Below are 21,250 nucleotides of genomic sequence, written 5' to 3'. Positions count from 1 at the left end.
AATAGGGGAGACAGACACCCCACAGAAGTGTGAACAGGATAAGTTTAACATAAAGTAGTGGTTGGTAAGCTATTTCCCATGGACCAAATTTAGCCCACTATAGGCCAAACAAAATGACCTCATTCATTTACATATCGCCATGCTTTTATGCCAAAGTTGCAGAGTCTAGTAGTTGTGACAGAGACTATATGTAATGGGATTGTCTCTAAAGGAATAGAGAGAACTCAGAATTCCCAAGATTGAAGGAAAATATTCAAGGCAGGTATCAACTTGGAGGGAGGCGCTCCTGGAGGCTGGGATTCAGAACTTGCTGGAGAAGGTATCTGTAGCCCATTGGATGGTAGCAAGACTGGATATCTTAGACCAGAGCTGGGCAAGTACTGAATACTGTTCTAGGACAAGGTAAATATGGCTGTAGGGCAGGGAGCTGCAACCAGGACTGATATCAGGAAACATCTCTGGGGTGTGTGTAGGCTGAAGTTGGGAGATTGACTGCAAAGGTACCTGTTGCCATTCACTGGGAATCTGATTAGGGAGGTGGCACTATTAAAACTTGATAGGGATTGACTGTCCTTCAGCAGGATGCTGAAATGGAAATGCAGCAAATGGAAAACTTTGGAACCAAGATGAGAAACCCGTTCCTCCTGTAGTGTCCTTCTAGCATCCTCTATGGCAAAACTCACTGTTACACCAACTAAAAAGGAGAAGTGTTTAAAGTTTCTGTTTACAAGGAACAGAATGGAGAGTACGTTTGGAGTTGAGAGACAATAAATTAGCTGGCAAAATTTTTACGAGTTCTTTTCTCACTTTCTTCAAACCCTCCTTTCCACAACTTTTGTTGTACTATTTCACCTGATTTCCTACTTAGTTTTCATGGTTGAGTCTCACTTGCTAGCTCCTTCTTTCTGCCTTTTGTATGTTGGGGTTCTTCAGGGATTTTCCCTTGCTGTTCTTCTTTTCTTACTATAAATTATTTTTTTCTTCATGGTCTCATCCATTCTCATACTTCATCTCCCCAGCATTTCCTTAATACCACATATCCAGGTGCATGTTAGACATCTTTACTTTAATTCCTTCCATAATATACAAATTGACTCTTCCTTCCTACCTGAAACTTGGAGAAGTTCTATTTATGTTTCCCTATAATAATTTTCTCTTACTTACTCATTTTAATAGTCCATAATCCAGCCACCTACCAGGATCAGGCATCTGTATTTCATCTTTTATTCTTTGTCTCATATTTAGTTCATCTCTGCCACTCTTTGTCTCTACTACCATTGGCTTATATGTGCACTTAATGGGTTGCGATGGTGTCTAAACTCAGCTCTGTAGGATGTCCTTATTACCATGTCACTTCCTGCTCAAGATTGTTTTCTCCCCCTTTATAGTAGTAGCTTTCAAATGTTTTTCTTTTCTTTTCACAATAGAATTCTTTTAAAAGCCTACCCATACATAGCAAGCCATAGCACAAAAATCACATGAAGGTAGCAAAGCTCATGGGAAAGGTAAAAGAGCTGTACATATTTGGGCCATCTCTAGTTTCTCTAAGACAGTCTTTAACTGGACTCTATTTCTTGATCTTAACCATCTATCAAACTTGTTCTCATCTTTCAAGATGGGTGGAAGGATCCTGACCTGACTCCTCTAGAATTTGTCTTATTTCTTAGCTCACCATATGAAATAACTCTCATACTTTTTATTCCTCCCATTAAAATGTGACTTACTTGTTTACTTTGATCTGTAATTTCTAATGTAGTAATAGTTTATAACAGGCTGATGGACTGGACAGTTGATTTTAATCTTACTTGAATTTTATTTTTAAATGGAAAGGGTTTGAGGCAGAGCTCTCAAATCCTATGGCTATTGAATCATTGAGAAATACATTCTAGAGTGAATCCGCCACTAATCCAGCCAAGGTGGAGGGAGTCCATCACGACTTCAGCGCGAGCAGTAAGGCTGCAGCCCCAGCTGCACGGCTCTATCGGCCCCATCTCCTTCTCCTCTCCGCCTCTCTGCCTTGCTTCTCCCCAGCTGTCTCTCCTCCCAAGCTCAGTCTCTAAATCTAGATATCAATTTCTTTCCCCCACCCTGCCCGCTCTCCCGCGTGTCCGGTACCCGGCCAGCGCAGCCCCGAGGCGCCGCCTCCCCTCCCCCAACCCGCACCCCCTCCCCGGGGGTTCCGAAGGCCGCTGCTGCCGCCGCCGCTGCCGCCGCCGCCTCCCACAGAGCACCATAGAGCAGACTCTTCACCGCGTGAAAGAGCTGCCGAATTAAATGAAACAGCTGATAAGATGAGTGACAATTTAAAATCCAAGTGATCCGAGAACACGCACTGAGCCCTGATCCGCTGAATTCAAACTCCCGGTCACCTGCTTCCCGCAGACAAACAGCTATGACTCGGCATTAATTCATCCGGCTGAAACAACTGGTCAGCCCTTCTCATCATACGAAGGTAAATGCCTACTGAGCCTTCATAAGTAGTGGCCACAGGTTTGAAACGGGGCTTGGGAGAGAAGGACCCACCCGTTGAATTGGTCGCCCGGCAAAGGGAAACAACGTCATCAGACTGCTGCGGAGGAAATAACTTCGTTGAAACCGGCAGCTACAGGTGTGTGATCCCATAGCCTTCCCTCTCCACACATCGGGAAAACCTTAAGGGCCCCTCCCAGCTCTCCCGTAAGGGCCCCTCCCAGCTCTCCCGTGAGTGCTACAGCCAGCCCGAGGGAATCAGAGGTGGTGCGGACCCGCGGCGCGGAACTACCGCTCCCACCAGGGCTGACTGCTGAGGTCTCTTGCACCAGCTACGGGGATGTGGATACCGGAGGGCAAGTAAAATCCGCTGAGGATTCTCAGCCCCAAGCTCTACAAACTTAGGGTCTGAGGGAATGGCAAACTGGAAGAGTGTGCCCAGTCGTTCATGAAAACAGGGCTCCCGGGAGCAGCAGACCTGGCGTGTAGCCAGTATTGTGTTGAGAGGGGCCTGGCTAAAGAAAAAGTGGGAAGTGACTAGACACAAGAGGAGGCCCTAGACACTCAGGATTGGAGACTCGCCCAGTCTGGGAGGAGCTGCTGCACAGTGATTGGTTCCCGCGTATTGACAGGAGAAACTTGACCCGGTGGGCACAGTGCCATCTACTGGAAGAGAAGTTAATCAAACTCTAAGACGGCATTTATTAGGTTTTTTTTTTTTTTCTTTTTTTGATTTGGGTTTTTCTTTCATTTTCATTTTTTTCTTTCTTGTTGTTTTATTAAATTTTTACAAAATATTTTTTTAATTTTTTTTCTACTAATTTTAATTTAATTTTTTTAATTATTATTATTATTTTATTTTATTTTTTTTGGTTGTTTTTGTTTGTTTTTTTCTTGTTAATTTTTTTCTTTTTTAGTTCCTATTTTTTTCTTCTTTAGTCTTTTCATTTTTCTTATCCCCCCCTTTCCTTGAATTCTACCTGCCTACTCTCATTCTCTTTAGAGACTTCTTCCCTTCCCTTCAAATACCTTTCCTCTCAAACATCAAATTAATTTACAGGAGTAAACAGTAACTCAGCAGTCAAACAGAAAAAGAAGTAACATGAGCAGCTTCAAAAAACAAGGAAGAAAAGGAGTACAAACAATGTAGGACAGCCTAAATATTCAGGAGGACCTAGAGTCATCAGAAAAATGGTCATATAAAGAACTCAAGGAACACCTTAGACAGATGGAATGGAACCTTAAAGAGGATACAAGACAGCAAATCCAAGCAGTGAAAGAACACATTGAGAATGAATTTTATAAACAGATAAAAGAAGAAGTTAAGCATCTTTATCAGGAGATAGAGATTATAAAAAATAATCAAACAATAATTCTAGAAATGAAGGAAACGATAAACCAAATTAAAAACTCAATTGAGAGTATCACTAACAGAGTGGAGCAAGTAGAAACCAGAACGTCAGATAATGAAGACAAAATATACCATCTTGAAAAGAGTCTAGCCAACTCAGAAAGGCTGGTAAAAAATCACGAGAAAAACATCCAAGAGTTATGGGATAACATGAAGAAACCAAACTTACGAGTCATCGGGATAGAAGAAGGTACAGAGATTCAAACCAAGGGAATGAGAAACCTGCTGAATGAAATAATTACAGAAAATTTTCCAGAAATAAAAAAGGAAACAGATATACAAATTGAAGATGCATACAGGACACCGAGCACACAAAATCACAGTAGACCAACGCCAAGACACATGGTTATGAAGATATCCAATATACAGAACAAAGAGAAAATATTAAAAGCTACAAGAGAAAGGAGACAGATTACATTTAGGGGTAAACCAATACGGTTAACAACGGATTTTTCATCACAGACACTGAAAGCAAGAAGGTCATGGAACAGTGTATTTCAAACACTGAAAGACAATGGATGCCAACCAAGAATTCTGTATCCAGCAAAATTAAGCTTCAGGTATGACAACGAAATAAAAATCTTTCATGATAAACAAAAGTTAAAAGAATTTGCAGCCAGAAAACCAGCATTGCAAAGCATTTTGAGCAAAACACTACAAGAAGAAGAAATGAAAAACAATAACCAAAACCATCAGTGGGAAGTACCTCAGTAAAGACAGAGGGCGAGGGGAAAGACAATCATGGAGAAACAAACTAAAAAATTTTTTAAAAAAAGGATAAACAATCAAACATGGATGGAAGTTCAAACCACATATCAATAGTAACTCTGAATGTTAATGGCTTAAACTCTCCAATAAAGCGACATAGGCTGGTATCATGGATTAAAAAAACAAATCCAACAATATGCTGCCTCCAGTAGACACATCTGATTGGAAAAGACATACACAGGCTGAAGGTGAAAGGATGGGAAAAAATATACCACGCACACGGTCCTCGCAAGCAAGCAGGAGTGGCCATCCTCATATCGAATAAAATCGACTTCAAGACTAAGTTAATCAAAAGGGATAAAGAAGGTCATTATATACTGTTAAAAGGAACCATTCACCAACAAGACATAACAATTATCAATATTTACGCACCAAATAATGGTGCTGCGACATTCATAAAACAAATTCTCCTCAAATTCAAGAATCAAATAGACCACAACACAGTAATTATGGGAGACATCAACACACCTCTCTCACCATTGGACAGATCCTCCAAACAAAAGTTGAATAAAGAAACTATTGAACTCAATACCACAATCAATAACCTAGACTTAACTGACTTATATAGAATATATCAACCATCATCAAATGGATATACTTTTTTCTCAGCAGCACATGGATCCTTCTCAAAAATAGACCATATATTATGCCATAGGGCAACCCTCAGTAAATATAAAGGGGTGGAGATAATACCATGCATTTTATCTGATCATAATGGAATGAAACTGGAAATCAATGATAAAAGAAGGAAGGAAAAATCCTACATCACATGGAAAATGAACAATATATTACTGAACGATCAATGGGTTACAGAAGACATAAAGGAGGAAATCAAAAAATTCTTAGAGATAAACGAAAATACAGACACAACATATCGGAATCTACGGGACACAATGAAAGCAGTTTTAAGAGGAAAATTCATCGCCTGGTGGTCATTCCGCAAAAAAAGAAGAAACCAACAAATAAATGAGCTCACACTCCAACTCAAAGCCCTAGAAAAGGAAGAGCAAAACAACAGTAAATGTAGCAGAAGGCAAGAAATAATTAAAATCAGAGCGGAAATCAATGAAATTGAAACAAAAGAAACTATTGAAAAAATTAACAAAACTAAAAGTTGGTTCTTCGAAAAAATAAATAAAATCGACAGACCTTTAGCCATGCTAACGAAGAGAAGAAGAGAGAGAACTCAATTTACTAACATACGGGATGAAAAAGGCAATATCACAACAGATGCTACAGAAATACAGAAGACAATTAGAAATTATTTTGAAAACCTATATTCCAATAAAATAGAAGATAGTGAAGACATCGATAAATTTCTTAAGTCATATGATTTGCCCAGACTGAGTCAGGAGGATACACACAATGTGAACAGACCAATATCAATGGATGAAATTGAAGAAGCCATCAAAAGACTACCAACCAAGAAAAGCCCAGGACCGGATGGGTATACAGCGGAGTTTTACAAAACCTTTAAAGAAGAATTAATACCAATACTTTTCAAGTTATTTCAGGAAATAGAAAAAGAGGGAGCCCTTCCAAATTCATTCTATGAGGCCAACATCACCCTGATCCCGAAACCAGACAAAGACACCTCAAAGAAAGAAAACTACAGACCAATATCTCTAATGAACCTAGATGCAAAAATCCTCAATAAAATTCTGGCGAATCGAATACAAAAACACATCAAAAAAATTGTGCACCATGATCAAGTAGGATTCATCCCTGGGATGCAAGGATGGTTCAACATACGGAAATCAATAAATGTTATTCACCACATCAATAGACTTAAAGATAAGAACCATATGATCATCTCGATAGATGCAGAGAAAGCATTCGACAAAGTACAGCATCCCTTTATGTTCAAAACATTAGAAAAACTAGGGATAACAGGAACTTACCTTGACATTGTAAAAGCTATCTATGCTAAGCCTCAGGCTAGCATCATTCTGAATGGAAAAAAGTTGAAGGCATTCCCTCTAAAATCCAGAACAAGACAGGGATGCCCTCTATCTCCACTTCTATTCAATATAGTTCTCGAAACACTGGCCAGAGCAATTAGACAGACGAAAGAAATTAAAGGCATAAAAATTGGAAAAGAAGAACTTAAATTATCACTATTTGCAGATGACATGATTCTATACCTAGAAGACCCAAAAGGGTCTACAAAGAAACTACTAGAACTAATAAATGAATTCAGCAAAGTGGCAGGATATAAAATCAACACGCATAAATCAAAGGCATTCCTGTATATCAGCGAGAAAACTTCTGAAATGGAAATGAGGAAAAACACTCCATTCACAATATCCTCAAAAAAAATAAAATACCTGGGAATCAACCTAACAAAAGAGGTGAAAGATTTATACAATGAAAACTACAGAGCCCTAAAGAGAGAAGTAGAAGAAGATCTTAGAAGATGGAAAAATATACCCTGTTCATGGATAGGCAGAACTAACATCATCAAAATGGCGATATTACCAAAAGTTTTCTATAGATTTAATGCAATGCCAATCAAAATCCCAACGGCATTTCTTGTAGAAATAGATAAAGCAATCATGAAATTCATATGGAAAAATAAAAGACCCAGAATAGCAAAAGCAATTCTAAGCAGAAAGTGTGAATCAGGCGGTATAGCGATACCAGATTTCAAAGTATATTACAGAGCAAAAGTGACAAAAACAGCATGGTACTGGTACCGAAACAGGCGGGTGGACCAATGGTATAAAATAGAGGACACAGAGACTAATCCACAAAGTTACAACTATCTTATATTTGATAAGGGGGCTATAAGCATGCAATGGAGGAAGGATAGCATCTTCAACAAATGGTGTTGGGAAAACTGGAAATCCATATGCAACAAAATGAAACTGAATCCCTTTCTCTCGCCATGCACAAAAGTTAACTCAAAATGGATCAAGGAGCTTGATATCAAATCAGAAACTCTGCGTCTGATAGAAGAAAAAGTTGACTCCGATCTACAGATTGTGGGGTCGGGCTCCAAATTCCTTAATAGGACACCCATAGCACAAGAGTTAACAACTAGAATCAACAAATGGGACTTAATTAAACTTAAAAGTTTTTTCTCAGCAAAAGAAACAATAAGAGAGGTAAATAGGGAGCCTACACCCTGGAACAAATTTTTACGCCTCACACTTCAGATAGAGCCCTAATATCCAGAGTATGCAAAAAACTCAAAAAATTAGACAATAAGATAACAAATAACCCAATCGACAAATGGGCCAAGGACCTGAACAGACACTTCTCAGAGGAGGATATACAATCAATCAACAAGTACATGAAAAAATGCTCTCCATCTCTAGCAGTCAGAGAAATGCAAATCAAAACCACCCTAAGATACCATCTCACTCCAGTAAGATTGGCAGCCACTATGAAGTCAAACAACAACAAGTGCTGGCGAGGATGTGGAGAAAAGGGTACACTTGTACATTGCTGGTGGGACTGCAAATTGGTGCGGCCAATTTGGAAAGCAGTTTGGAGATTCCTGGGAAAGCTGGGAATGGAACCACCATTTGACCCTGCTATTGCCCTTCTCGGACTATTCCCTGAAGACCTTAAAAGAGCATGCTACAGGGATACTGCCACATCGATGTTCATAGCAGCACAATTCACAATAGTCAGACTGTGGAACCAACCCAGATGCCCTTCAATAGATGAACGGATAAAAAAAATGTGGCTTCTATACACAATGGAGTACTATGCAGCAATAAAAAATGACAAAATCATAGAATTTTCAGGGAAATGGATGGCACTAGAGCAGATTATGCTTAGTGAAGCTAGCCAATCCCTAAAAAACAAATACCAAATGTCTTCTTTGATATAATGAGAGCAACTATGAAAAGAGCAGGGAGGAAGAGTAGGAAGAAAAGATTAACAGTAAACAGAGACATGAGATGGGAGGGAAAGGGAGAGAAAAGGGAAATTGCATGGAAATGAAGGGAGACCCTCATTGCTAAACAAAATTACATATAAGAGGTTGTGAGGGGAATGGGAAAATAAACAAAGAGAGAAATGAATTACAGTAGATGGGGTAGAGAGAGAAGTTGGGAGGGGAGGGGAGGGGGGATAGTAGGGGTTAGGAAAGGTAGCAGAATACTACAGTTACTAATAGGGCATTATGTAAAATTGTGGATGTGTAACCAACGTGATTCTGCAATCTGCATTTGGGGTAAAATTGGGGGTTCATAACCCATTTCAATCTAATGTATGAAATATGATATGTCAAGAGCTTTGTAATGTTGTGAAGAACCAATAAAAAAATTAAAAAAAAATAAATAAAAACTAAGGATTTAAAAAAAAATCAAACCTGGCAGAATTCTAAGTAAATAAAATCTTTGATCTTCTTTTGGTTTTGTTATTCTCAAGAAAATTAATTATTTAAATGAAAATACTTATTGATTCCCTTGTATGTGCTAGAGGGAGTAACAGGAACTGGTTATAAAAAAATGAATATATAGTGGGATAGATTATATATTATATATAACATATAAATCATGTACATATTCATACACACATATATAAAGATGTACATATGTATTAATATGTATAAATATGATATATAAAACTGAAAACTAAAATGGTTACCAAAAAAAAAAAAAAGAGAAATACATTCTAAAATTTGAATTTGTTTTATGATTAGGCTTAAAATATACTTCCCATTTCCCTTGTAAATATCATCATCATTACCTTGAACATCTTCTTTGAGGACAGTTGCCGTAGATAGGGACTGCTGAGGCACAATGGAGGCTATAGAAGCAATCACCTACTTAACATGCACTAGTCGGTCTTTGTGAAATATCATCCCTGATGTTGGGTGCTTATCTTTTATGGAACAGCTTGCAAATCCTAATTGTTTTAAACTGACTCTGAGGAAAAGAGATTTGAAAATCAATAAATTATAGCTCTCATACATACAAATGTGCATCATTATAATGAAGACAATCTGATGGCTCTTTTAGGTCAAAAAACAAAAGAGGTGGACTTGAGTTTATAAAGGCTTTCTTCCAATCCTCTTATTACAAGGTTTGAGTATGGTTTTACTCTCTCTGGTCACTGTGTTCAGGTTTGCATGTGGGCATTTGTCTTAGATCCTCAGTGGGAGTGAATTGATGGGGGTTTGCTACTTGCTTTGGTGGCTGTATGTCTTCTTTATAAGCTTCATTAAGGCAGAAACAACAATATTTATATCTTTAAATATTGATGTGTTGGGAGCAACTAAATAACTGTTCTAAGAATTGTGCCATCTGCTCTCCAGACCCTGAGCTTTCTCTAAGATTTTAGAGACTTTTACCCAAGGTCACACATCTTAGTCCTCTTTAGACTCTGGAAAGGTCTAAAAAACAGGTAGCACAAATGTCGTTTTCTTGTCAGTGACAAGGTTTGTTTTATCAATTACTGCTTTCTTTAATTGAAGGACAGACTTTTTTCACCTAAAACCAGAATTTGGAAAATTCACTTTAGTTAAATTTTTCTTCAAGAGCACAATCATTCTTCATATGTTTATTAATTAATTCTTTTCTATCATCAGGAATGTTTAAAGTTCAAATTGAGTGAGAATGAATTTCTCACTCAATTTGAACTTTTTCTTTTAAACTTTTAAAAATAATGATTAAAAATTTCCTTGAGTATATACAGATGCTTTTATACTTAATAACTCTTTGGGCTTCAAATTACAATATTGATTATATGTCACTCATGAACCATTTTTGGTTTTCAAAGTAAAATTTGATTGCATAAGCAGTATTAGTTTCTATTAATATATTTTCACATAGTCCTTCAATTTTTAAGTTCTTTCTGGCCTTTAGAATTTTTCTTTGAGTCAGCTTTTTAATCTAGTAACTGTCTTTTAGCATAAGTACAAAGAGAGGATAGTACACAACTTGAAGAAAAGTTAGCTTATAAATTAGCTTATAAACTCATGATAAATGGTTTCTGTGGCTAGCCAGTGCCCTTTAGTATGAACTGTGGAGACTGGCATTGTGATCCCATTTTGTCAAATTAGTAAGAACTAGAGACATGGCCCTACCTCGATAGATGTCAGAAGAGAAGAGTATAAGGGCAAGAAGTTACCAGGGAGGAAAATGAAATATGTTCTGAGGAAAAGGGAGTTCTGAATATTGAACTTTAATTTTAAGTCATTATTTGGGTTGCCGGTTTGTTAATCTGCTGTTAGCCTGTTAACCTACAATCTTTTTTTTAAAAAAATTTAAAGATGTTGATGGATCTTTATTTTATTCATTTATGTATATGTGGTGCTGAGAATCAAACACAGTGCTTCACACATGCTAGGCAAGCACTCTACCACTGAGCCACAACCCCATCCCTTTAACCTGTGATCTTTGAAGGTGATCGTTATACTTGTTTTTCTTTCTTTTAAATAACATATTTTACCTCCTGATTATACAATAATAATACAAGTTCATGGAAGACAGGACTGTTTAAAACAATAGAAATTCATGAAGGACAGGAATGTTTAAAACAATAGAAATTAGCTGTACACACTGGATGGTTAATATACTTTTGGTATATTTTCCTCTCCTTTATTCCTGCCCTTTCCTGTGCCTCTAAATTTATATAAGGGTAATTAATATGCATCCAGATAACATAGTGTTTGTTATAAAACTGAAATTCATACTTTTATTCCTTGCTTTGCCATTAAATATTCTCTAGAAACAGGTTAAGGTATTTTAAGATCATTATAATCTTAAAATATATGGATGCTCTGTATTTTTAATCATTCTCTTGTATTTTGAAATTCTAAGTTATTTTTATTGTCCTTTTAGTACAACTTCAGAGTAAATATCGTTATATATAAATTTTTGTATGTATTCCAGATGATTTTTTTATGAGAAATTTTTAGAAGTATTATTACTAGACCAATGGTAATTATCTTGATAGGTAGTTGCTTGCTCTGATATCCAGGCATTATATCAATTGAGACATTCTTAGACAAGAGTGCTCTTTCCCTGTAACCTCACTGTCCATAGATATTATTATTTAAAAGAAAATAATAGGTTAGAAAGTGATGCCATTGTTTAATTTATATTTCTTATTAGGTTCCAGGTTTTTTCATAGTTACACTTGTTTTCTGATGTGACCACTCTTAGTATGCTTTTGTTGATGAAAATTGAATGAGTCTAATACATTAGGTACGGTTTTACTGGTAGTACGTTTTATGAGGTCAGCTGTCTTTATTGCCTATGATATTAGACTGTACCATATTTTAATTTGTAGTATAAATAATACATTGTTAATGATGAATGAAGAGTGTATAAACATTACTGCTTTGTGCTTTTCTTTTTGAGTTGGTTATATTAAGGGGTTCTCAGGAATTATTTTCATGGTCTTCCTAGGTTTTGATCATTTGGTGTGAACCTCTTGTCAACCTCAGTGGCCACTCTACTCTCATTTATTTTTCTCTGTCTCCATCTACACAATGTATAACAGCTCATGTTGTTGGCTGATGATGGATTGACATCTTTTGGTAGGGATATAATTGACACTATTGCTTTCTGAGTTATGGCGCTGAGGGTAGGTGTCCACTTGAGTTAGCTATAGGAGTGCATTTGGCCTTTTGCATTGTTAGTAATAGTTGAAGAAAATACCAAATTTTTATCAATCATGAAAATAATCTGTTTTTATTATTATATATTCTTTGATTTTTCTTAGTTTAACATTCATGAAACTTATGTCATTTAAAATCCTTACATGGTTGCTTAAAAAAAAGCCATGTAAATTTCTTAGATGTATCTCACTTTAATTCTTGGTATCTCTGCAGGAGTTCCATCAGATGCAGGAGTTTGAACATCTTTTATGGCTCAAAGTGATTGAAATTAATAGCGGAAGACTTTGTGTGTGTTTGCCAGTAAAACTTATGCTGAAAAGTGTGATTCTATCTTGTTAAAAGTATGTAATCCAAGTTGGGGTAAGTGAGAGAACTTTTTTACCTGTGTTATGTGACATTTAGAGACAATAAATATCATCTCAAAAAATTTTTATAAATAAAAAAAATATTTAATGCTTTTAAATAAATCATCTGTTTTAGAGTTAATTTTAGGTGCTCCATATCTTCACTTGTTAGATAGTCACCTATTGATTATAATATGTGTTCCATCATAAAAACTTTGAGGTGTCTATGCCTGTGGTAAAAATATAAAATGTGGCATGAGGGGTGTACATGAAATCATATTAGTGGTTTTCCCTGGGGAGGTGGGATGAGAATAATAGTGAGTAGAAGTGTACTAAGGCTTTATTTATAATGTTGTAAACATTTTCTTTTACAAAATTAGAAGCATGCATGTCAGAATGATATTTATCATTAATGTTAATTATTTATAGGTAGTAACGTATATATCTTCTTATTATATTAGTATTGTACTTTTTTGATATTTTTCCATATTAAAAAGAACCATAACAATTTCACTTTTAACTATTTTTAGTCAAGTTAAAACTAAAAATTGTCTACTCATTGGAAGAGTCTCATAGACCATTTATATTCAGTGAAGTTTTCTTCAGAGAAATGATTATTATTCAAATTTTGGTGCTCTTAGAAAAATCAAGTGTCCCCAAGGATGTTTATTTTGTTGCTTGTTTTTAACCAACAACCATTATAATAAACACATTGTTTTTTATTAAGTATCACCTTTCTGTTCTGCTTGATGATTTCTTCAGTTTAGTTTTCCAAATTACAACTTTTTAAAAACGAAAGTTATTGTACTGTAAATTTTATAATTTCAATTGATCTCAGGCATAATTATTCTCTTCTCTTATGTATGAGATAGAATCAGGAAATGTAAACCCCTTGCTCTAAGGCCAGTGGTTTGATTTGTTTTTAGTACTCTTTATTAAATATAGCATAGATATACCACTTAGTTTTTTTTCTTGGTGTCTAGTTAAGATTTCATATTGGTACTTGATATTTCCTTACTTATCTTGATATGAAATAAGAGGGAACTGAGGGGACTAGAGACACTTATTAAACTGTGGCCTGTTATTTTCTTTATCAAGTTTAATTAACCATTAGGATTGTTCACTCTTGATACATAACAGATAGCAGAATATAGTGGAATGAACACGTTATTGAAGATAGAGAACGCTGGCTGAGTCTTGGGTCTGCATCTTGGGTCTGCTACATATCACTGTATGGAGTTGGACATGTTACTCAATATCTCTTGGCCTCAGCATCCTGTATAAATTAGGGCTAATAGTGTTCACTTTATAAAGTTGTTATGAGAATTAAAAATTGGTTTTCTATATAGGCATCCACATATTACCTGCATCCACAGAGCAGGTGCTCAGAAATGTTGGTTCTTTCTCCTTTCACTAATGGAAAATGTTGGAAAGGACTTAGAATAAAAGATTATGTAGCAGAGATCCATAAGATATACTCAGAAGTTATTTTCTACATTTTAAAGACAAACTTTATATTTAATCTTACATTTAAGATTTATATTTAATCTTTACATTTAAGATTTCTTTTTCTATTAAATTTTACTGTAAGCTGGGAAAAGGAAAGCCAAGCTTCAGCCTTAGATTTTTTTTTTTTTTTTAATGAGAGAGAGCAGCATTGTGAGCACTATGCCTTTATATTTATACATAGGAGGGAAACAAGAACCAGAGGAAATAGTTGTAGAAGAAAGTTGAAAGGCCTTGGGCAGAGGAGAAACATGAGTTTTTTTGTTTTGTTTTGTTTGTTTTTAAGAGAGAGAGAGAGAGAGAGAGAGAGAGAGAGAGGATTTTTTAATATTTATTTTTTAGTTTTCAGTGGACACACATCGTTATTTTATTTTTATGTGGTGCTGAGGATTCAACCCAGTGCCCTGCACATGCCAGGCGAGCGTGTTACCGCTTGAGCAACGTCCCCAGCCCAAAGCATGAGTTTTTGATTGCAAAAACTAGTCTCTTAACTAGTGCAAAGAAGTTGTATTCCATTGATTCTGATTAGATTTTGAAAAACCTAAACTCATAGCAAGAGTTCTTGCTTGTTTTTTTAATATAATTTTATTTAATATCTTTAAAATCATATTGCTTTCATTAAATGTTCTAGGATCTATACATATGTAACATATTTCCCCTATCTTCTCTTTAGGTATATGGTTATGTACTTCCAAGATACATTCAGAATAAAGACCCAAAAAGTCCAGAATATTCTGTCATTAAAGAAAAGTTTTATCATACTCTACTTAATAAGCCAGGAAAAAATGACCATATAGATATTAGGAAGATTGTAACAATTAATGTTAAAATAAAGATTGAGTTAACTTTCCACTAAGCAAAAAATGAAATTGTTGTCAGTTTTGATCAATTGAGTTTTCTCCACTGCTTCTTTGTTTTAAATGTATTTATTTTCTCCAATTTATATTATAAGGTTTTCTGAGATTTGAGATTTTCTTGAATGAAATAATTTTCTTATGCATTAAGTAGATAATAGAAGTAAAGAGAGAATGCATGTTTAAAGAATTTTTCTATTGATGAAATTTTACTATGACTGTTTTACTTTCTGTTTTGGTGGAGATGTTGAAGAGGCTATCTTCTTATGTATTCATTATTATAAAATTTGTATCTCTTTTACATCATTTATTCTGTATTTCAAATTAAGGTGTACAATTTTTGTACTGAATGGGATTCTTTTATTGTAGTATTTTTATGTTTAAAGAGACATGTTCACATAGTAAGCTATAAACAGAAGTCTAATATTAAGACAATTGCAGGTCCTAGTTTCAGAGAATAGCTCTGTACTTCATAAAATTTGGAAGCACTGCACATATCTAAGGAATTATTATTCAGAGTGATAAACATTACTAAAATCCCATTCAGTCATTGTTCTCTTAAAGCATCGTAAATACGAGGGACAATTATGTGGGGAAGTGACTTGTATTTTCAAACTATTTGTGTAGAAATTATAATATGTCAGAGGGCTAATGTAATAAAGACCTAAAAATATTAAAAAGTGAATCATTACATTAATCTCATATTTTCCTGTGTTTTACTGTTTGACCTTGACTTGGATTTGGTTTTTAGCATTTGTGTACATCAATGGCAGAATCATCCAGTGATTCCGAACGCTTCCGCTTTCATGACCGATTGAGTCAATGGGCTACCAGATCAACTCATAGGGAAACTCGAAGTAATCCTACAGTCACCGAGAAGGTCAACACTATAACAAGTACTTTACAGGTTAGTTTAATAGTGGTTGTATTTCATAGATTTTAAATAGTTTGAGCTGAGAAATAGTTTTAGTGTATTGATTTTCTTACTACTGTAACAAATTACCACAAAGCTGAAGACTTAAAAAAAACTAAACTTGTTTTCTTAACAGTTCTGTAGGTCAGAAGTCTGAAAAAATTTGTTCCCTTGTCTTTTTCAGCCACCCCCACTTCTTGTTTGTGGCTCCCTTTATCTTCAAAGCCAACAAGGATGTTAAGGTTAAGCCCTTCTGACCACCTCTCCTGCCTCTCTCTCTCTTTTTTTTTTTTTTGTTTAGTCTTTGGGGATAAACCCAAGGTTTTGAGCATGATACACAGGTGCTCTACCACTGAGTTATATTCCCTGCACCCACTTTTCCTTTTAAGGATGCTTGTGACTTCTTTTTTGTCCAATTAATAATGCTCTATATTTCAAGGTCTTTAGTCACATCTGTAAAATCTTTTTTGCCAAGTATGGTAAGGATCATATTCATAGGTTCTGGGGTATAGGACTTAGAAATTGATGAGTTCCATTATTATACATGATTGGTTGTTAAGAACGTTCTGAAATGAAGCAATATTTCTATACAAAATATTGTGGGAGTGAAACCAGAAGAAATTATCATAGTAGATTTTTTTTTTTTTTTTTTTTTTTTGTACCAGAGATTGAACCCAGGGGTGCTTAACTACTGAGCCACATCCCCAGCCCTCTTTATTTCTTATTTTGAGACAGAGTCTTGCTAAGTTGTTTAGGGCTTGCTAAATTGCTGAGGCCGGTTTCATAATTGTGATTCTCCTGCCTCAGCCTCCTGAGCCACTGGGATTACAGGCATGTGCTACCATGCCCAGCCTTGTATTTGATCTTCTTGTGCACATGTGCCTTTAGAGAGGTTTTGCTGAAGTCGGCTTTATGGATGAGTAGTACACATAGAGATACCATTTTGATCTAGAGGCTTACTTAAGACAGTGTTTTGAAAGTTTGACTTAGGCAGTGAGTTTTCTTTCCATATAAAGAACTTGGGAAAAGGGTGAGGGAAAAGGGTGAGGGAAAGGTAGCACAGTCATGCTAGAAAAAAGAAAACTCAGAAATAGATTTTTTTTTTCCTTTTATGAATCCCTTACTTTTGCCTTAGCCTGGATAAGCATGGATTTTGGCTTTGTTTTGAGTTAGTATGTAATTTCTCTGGAAAAGCTACAATTTTATTTAAAATAAGAAGGCCTATTCTTTTTAAACTTATTTAAACTGACACAATAATGGAAGTTTAGGGCACGAATCCTTGTACTTTCCCATCACAAAGACACATTAGGTAAGTAGGTATTTTTGAAAGAGATGCTTCCATTAATGTTGTAGGGAAAATCTAGCATATTTAGGTGGAAACTGTTTTTCTTATGATTAGAACTAAACTTATTGTTAATAGCTAAAGGTGAAAGAATACTTATTTTTTTCTTTTCTCCTAATCAAGTTATGAGGTGAAGTAATAATTTTAAAGAACATTACTCCTAATGATTTGCATCTCTTATACACAGTCTATTGGATTTGGTTTTTCACAATTATTTTTCTATGAAAAGGAAGTGAATTAGAGGTACACAAATTTGATAATTAGGGTTCTTTTCAATTTGTGGTTTGGTGTCAACTTATGGACTCTTGGATAAGGCTTTAAATTATATGCTTTAGATTTCACACACATGAATTGAAGATAGGTTTGAGCTTTTTTCCTCCGTGGTGTTAATTAAGGTTTATTTGATATTTATGAAGTATATTGATAGCTGACTTAATTGTGAAATAAATTATACCCTTTACAAACTATTGGCTTAGGTGTTTAACATACTACTCAGATCAATTAGGAAAAACAGTGTTTGGAACAATTAATAGGGTCTGTTTTCTTTATCAAGGACACCAGTCGGAATCTTCGACAAGTGGACCAGATGCTTGGGCAATATCGAGAATTTAGTAATGGACAGGCGGGTGCTATCGAACAGGTGAGAACGTTCACATATGTTTTCATTATTGCTTACCTAGCTTTTTGGGAGTAGTTTTTGGAGATTGGGGATGTAAGCTTAAGGAGATAACCAATGTGAATAGCTCTAATTTTTAAGCTGCTTTGCTATTTTATAGTTTAAATTTAGGTTATCTTATTGGATTGCCAGATAGCTTATATAGATTAGATTCTATTGAATTTGAAAGCTTTATGTCAGAGATGGGAGAATTTAGGACATGAGTAAACAGAATGTTCTAAACTTGGGTCACAAATATTATTCATGGAAAGATACAAATTTTAAGGGTGGCTAATTTTAAGGTAACACATATTCATTGTTCATTGTCAAAAAGGTAACAATTTTGGTAGTTTCTTGTATATATTTCAGAGCATTTTCTATGCATGTTATAAGCATGCATATGATGGCTTTAGACAATAGAACAGTATAAAATATAATGCTATGCAGCTTTTTTCATTAAGTTATGCTGTCACGATTCCTATAATTTTATGTAGTTCTACCTCCTTCATTTTCACAGTTATATAATATTCCAAAGTATGGATGTATCCAGTAAACTATGTAGCAGGGACCATTATTTCACACATGTTTTTGTGTAATCCTGTAGGATACCTGGAGATAGAATTGATAGATTAAAGAGTATGCACATTTGAAAGTTTGCTGGATATTTCCAAAGTGCCCTTTCAAAGATGCACCAGTTTGTACTCACTTTACATGGGGTTGTAAGAAGGACAAACGATCCAGAATTTTGAAATTGGGTGAATAAATATTTAATATTAATTAACATTCATTTTTCTAATTATGTTTTTTCTTCTTTTGGAATTTGTTCCTCATCTGCTGTATACTCTTGCAAAACTAATTAAATTTATTCCTTCATGTTTCTAATGAGTATGTACTGTAATAAGATTAATATATTATAATTATTATTTTTTATGTATCTTTGCTGTACTGAATTGTTATAACTGTCAAGTTATAATTGACTTGTTATCCTCTTCAAAAGTATAGTCATACTCATTTGCTTGTAATTAGAAACTAATTGCCCATACAAAAGAAAACATATTTCTCTGGTAAAGATTTCTACTACTTTCATTTAGAAAATAAACTTAGGCTTGCCTATCATGCCTAAGTCCCTGGCTTCAATACCCAGTACAATGAAAGCACAAAAACAAAAAGGAAAATAAACGTGGGCATTTTTTGCTCTTAGAGAATTCTTATGCTTTAAGATGTAGTTGAAGCTGTAGAATTTATATAGTTAGGTAGCTCATGAATTGATTTAAGTTAATTAATAATCTCTGCCTTTTTATTTATTTGTGAAAAGTTGAAAACATTTATTGTTAACTAGTAACAGAACAATCCTACTTTGTCAAGTTGAATGTTAGAGTTTTACTTATAATAGAAAATTTCTTTTGGATTGTGCAATTGGGAAATGAAATTATGTATTAGAGAAATTTCTGTATAGACAAGCATTTAAAGCACAAAATGTGTTCTCCTGTGGCTTTAAGTCTCTGGTGGGGCTAGAGTTGACTAATGCTGAACTTTCTGGGGAGTGGTTTTATTCACGGGAAATAATCTCAGCAGGTATTTCTTTCCATCTGAGTTGTAAGTACATTGACTGCAAAGCTACTCATAGAAAAAATAAGACTCAGGAGAGCCAGAGTCTTTGTTTTTGCTTCAGGCTATTTCTTAGTCTAGTCTTGTTTTTCCTCAGTTTCTTCAAATTCTTGTTCTGTTAAAACAGTTGATTCTCAATGATTTTTCCTCCAGCATATCCAAGTACTATGCTTTATATTATATTCATTCAATGTAGCAATGATTTTTATCTTGCTACTCAGAAGTTACTTTCAGGGAAGGGGAAACTCACCTGCCATAACCTATGGGGAGACATATAACTGAGAAAGAATATTTCTTACAAGTGATTCCGATGGGCCTTTCACTAAAAATTGCTTTCACAACGTTAAAATATTTATTGTTATGAAATATATCATGCCTAAAAATGGTTACATGTAATGTGCTAACTATCATGTGATTTATGTGAGTCTTAATAGTCTTCAAGTCTTTCAAATACTTACTGTAATTGACCATCTTTCTTCTTTCTTTTTAAAAATCAATGTGTGTGGGGCTGGGGATGTGGCTCAAGTGGTAGCGTGCTCGCCTGGCATGCGTGCGGCCCGGGTTCGATCCTCAGCACCACATACAAACAAAGATGTTGTGTCCGCCGAGAACTAAAAAATAAATATTGAAAAATTCTCTCTCTCTCTCTCTCTCCCCTCTCTCACTCTCTCCTCTTTAACTCTCTCTAAAAAAAAAAAAAAAAAAAAATCAATGTGTCTTCTGCAATCAAACAAATCCTCTTGCTGTGGAACATGCTTTTTTTTTTTTTTTTTAAATCCTGTGATAGGTTAAACTTAGCCAATGCTCAGTCATTTAAAAAAAAAAAAACTCACCATGCTAAATGTTCATTGCCTCATTGGAATTAGTATTTCTCTTATAAAATATAAAAATATTTCCTAAAAAATGAAATCAACTCTCTTGCTCTGGGGAAGATAGGAACTTTTATTAACTTAGATTTTGTAAATGATTTTATTGCTAAACCTCAGGAAACAGAGATAGTGATATATATTTGCTTAAATTTTAATTTTCTTAGAGTTTAACTTTGTGAGCATAATTTATCAAAGTATGAGGGAAAGAGTTTAGAAATATAGATATTTTGTGCAACGTTTTCCCCCTGAGATTATTTCCCATCAAGGTCACTGTAAAAATTATTCCTTTTGGTCTTGTGAAGTCTAATTGCCGGGATCATGTTAGGTCAATTTTTGGACTACTTTTCCTTAAAATATTTGTGACTTCACTATTGTTTCCTTGAATCTTTAAAATCACCAACCATAAGTTTAATTCATTGCTTATAATATGTGAAGGCTCTTCTCTGAGGGATTGAACAGTGCTAGAATACCTAACTTTTCATAGTCTCTTTGGGAATTTCTCCCAAATAGTGAAAGTAAGTGTCTTTTGAGAACAATGTACTAGTCTCTCAATAGTGTATCCCCTACACTCTGTGTATGTTAGCTATTAGTTCTGTTAGCAAGGCTATAAGAGATATTATTAATATTCTCATTTTCAAGATAAGAAAACTGGGTCACTGAATAGTCACTAACTTGCCTGTGGTCTCTTAAGTGTAGCAAAGGTAGGAGTTTGTTTCAGAACCCAGTATCAGTATTCATTTACTTCATCAGTCATAGTTACTCAAATCTTCATGATTTATATTTATAAAAGTTGGGGCTTTAGATTTAAAGTTTGAAGGGTTATATAATTGTACATTGAAAACTAGATATTGGAAATTACATCATTATAAAGCAGAAGGCCTTTGTCTCACAGGTCATTATTATTATAGCTGGTACAATGTCTAGAATGA

At 34.9% G+C, this 21,250-nt stretch overlaps 1 protein-coding gene across 1 annotated transcript in view; it reads left to right on the top strand.

The window, feature by feature from the left end:
- Positions 1-21,250, top strand: part of CEP128 (centrosomal protein 128) — a 414,945-nt gene that overhangs the window by 16,077 nt on the left and 377,618 nt on the right. The window contains exons 3-5 of the mRNA XM_081292429.1: positions 12,444-12,590; positions 15,686-15,841; positions 17,743-17,829. Of these exons, the coding sequence (XP_081148555.1) occupies positions 15,701-15,841; positions 17,743-17,829 (228 nt within the window). The 5' untranslated portion in view covers positions 12,444-12,590; positions 15,686-15,700. The remainder of the gene's footprint in view (positions 1-12,443; positions 12,591-15,685; positions 15,842-17,742; positions 17,830-21,250) is intronic.

Source organism: Spermophilus citellus (genome assembly GCF_964194105.1).
Source record: "Spermophilus citellus genome assembly, chromosome: 4".
NCBI classification, from domain to species: domain Eukaryota; kingdom Metazoa; phylum Chordata; class Mammalia; order Rodentia; family Sciuridae; genus Spermophilus; species Spermophilus citellus.
This window is presented reverse-complemented; position numbering and strand designations above follow the sequence as displayed.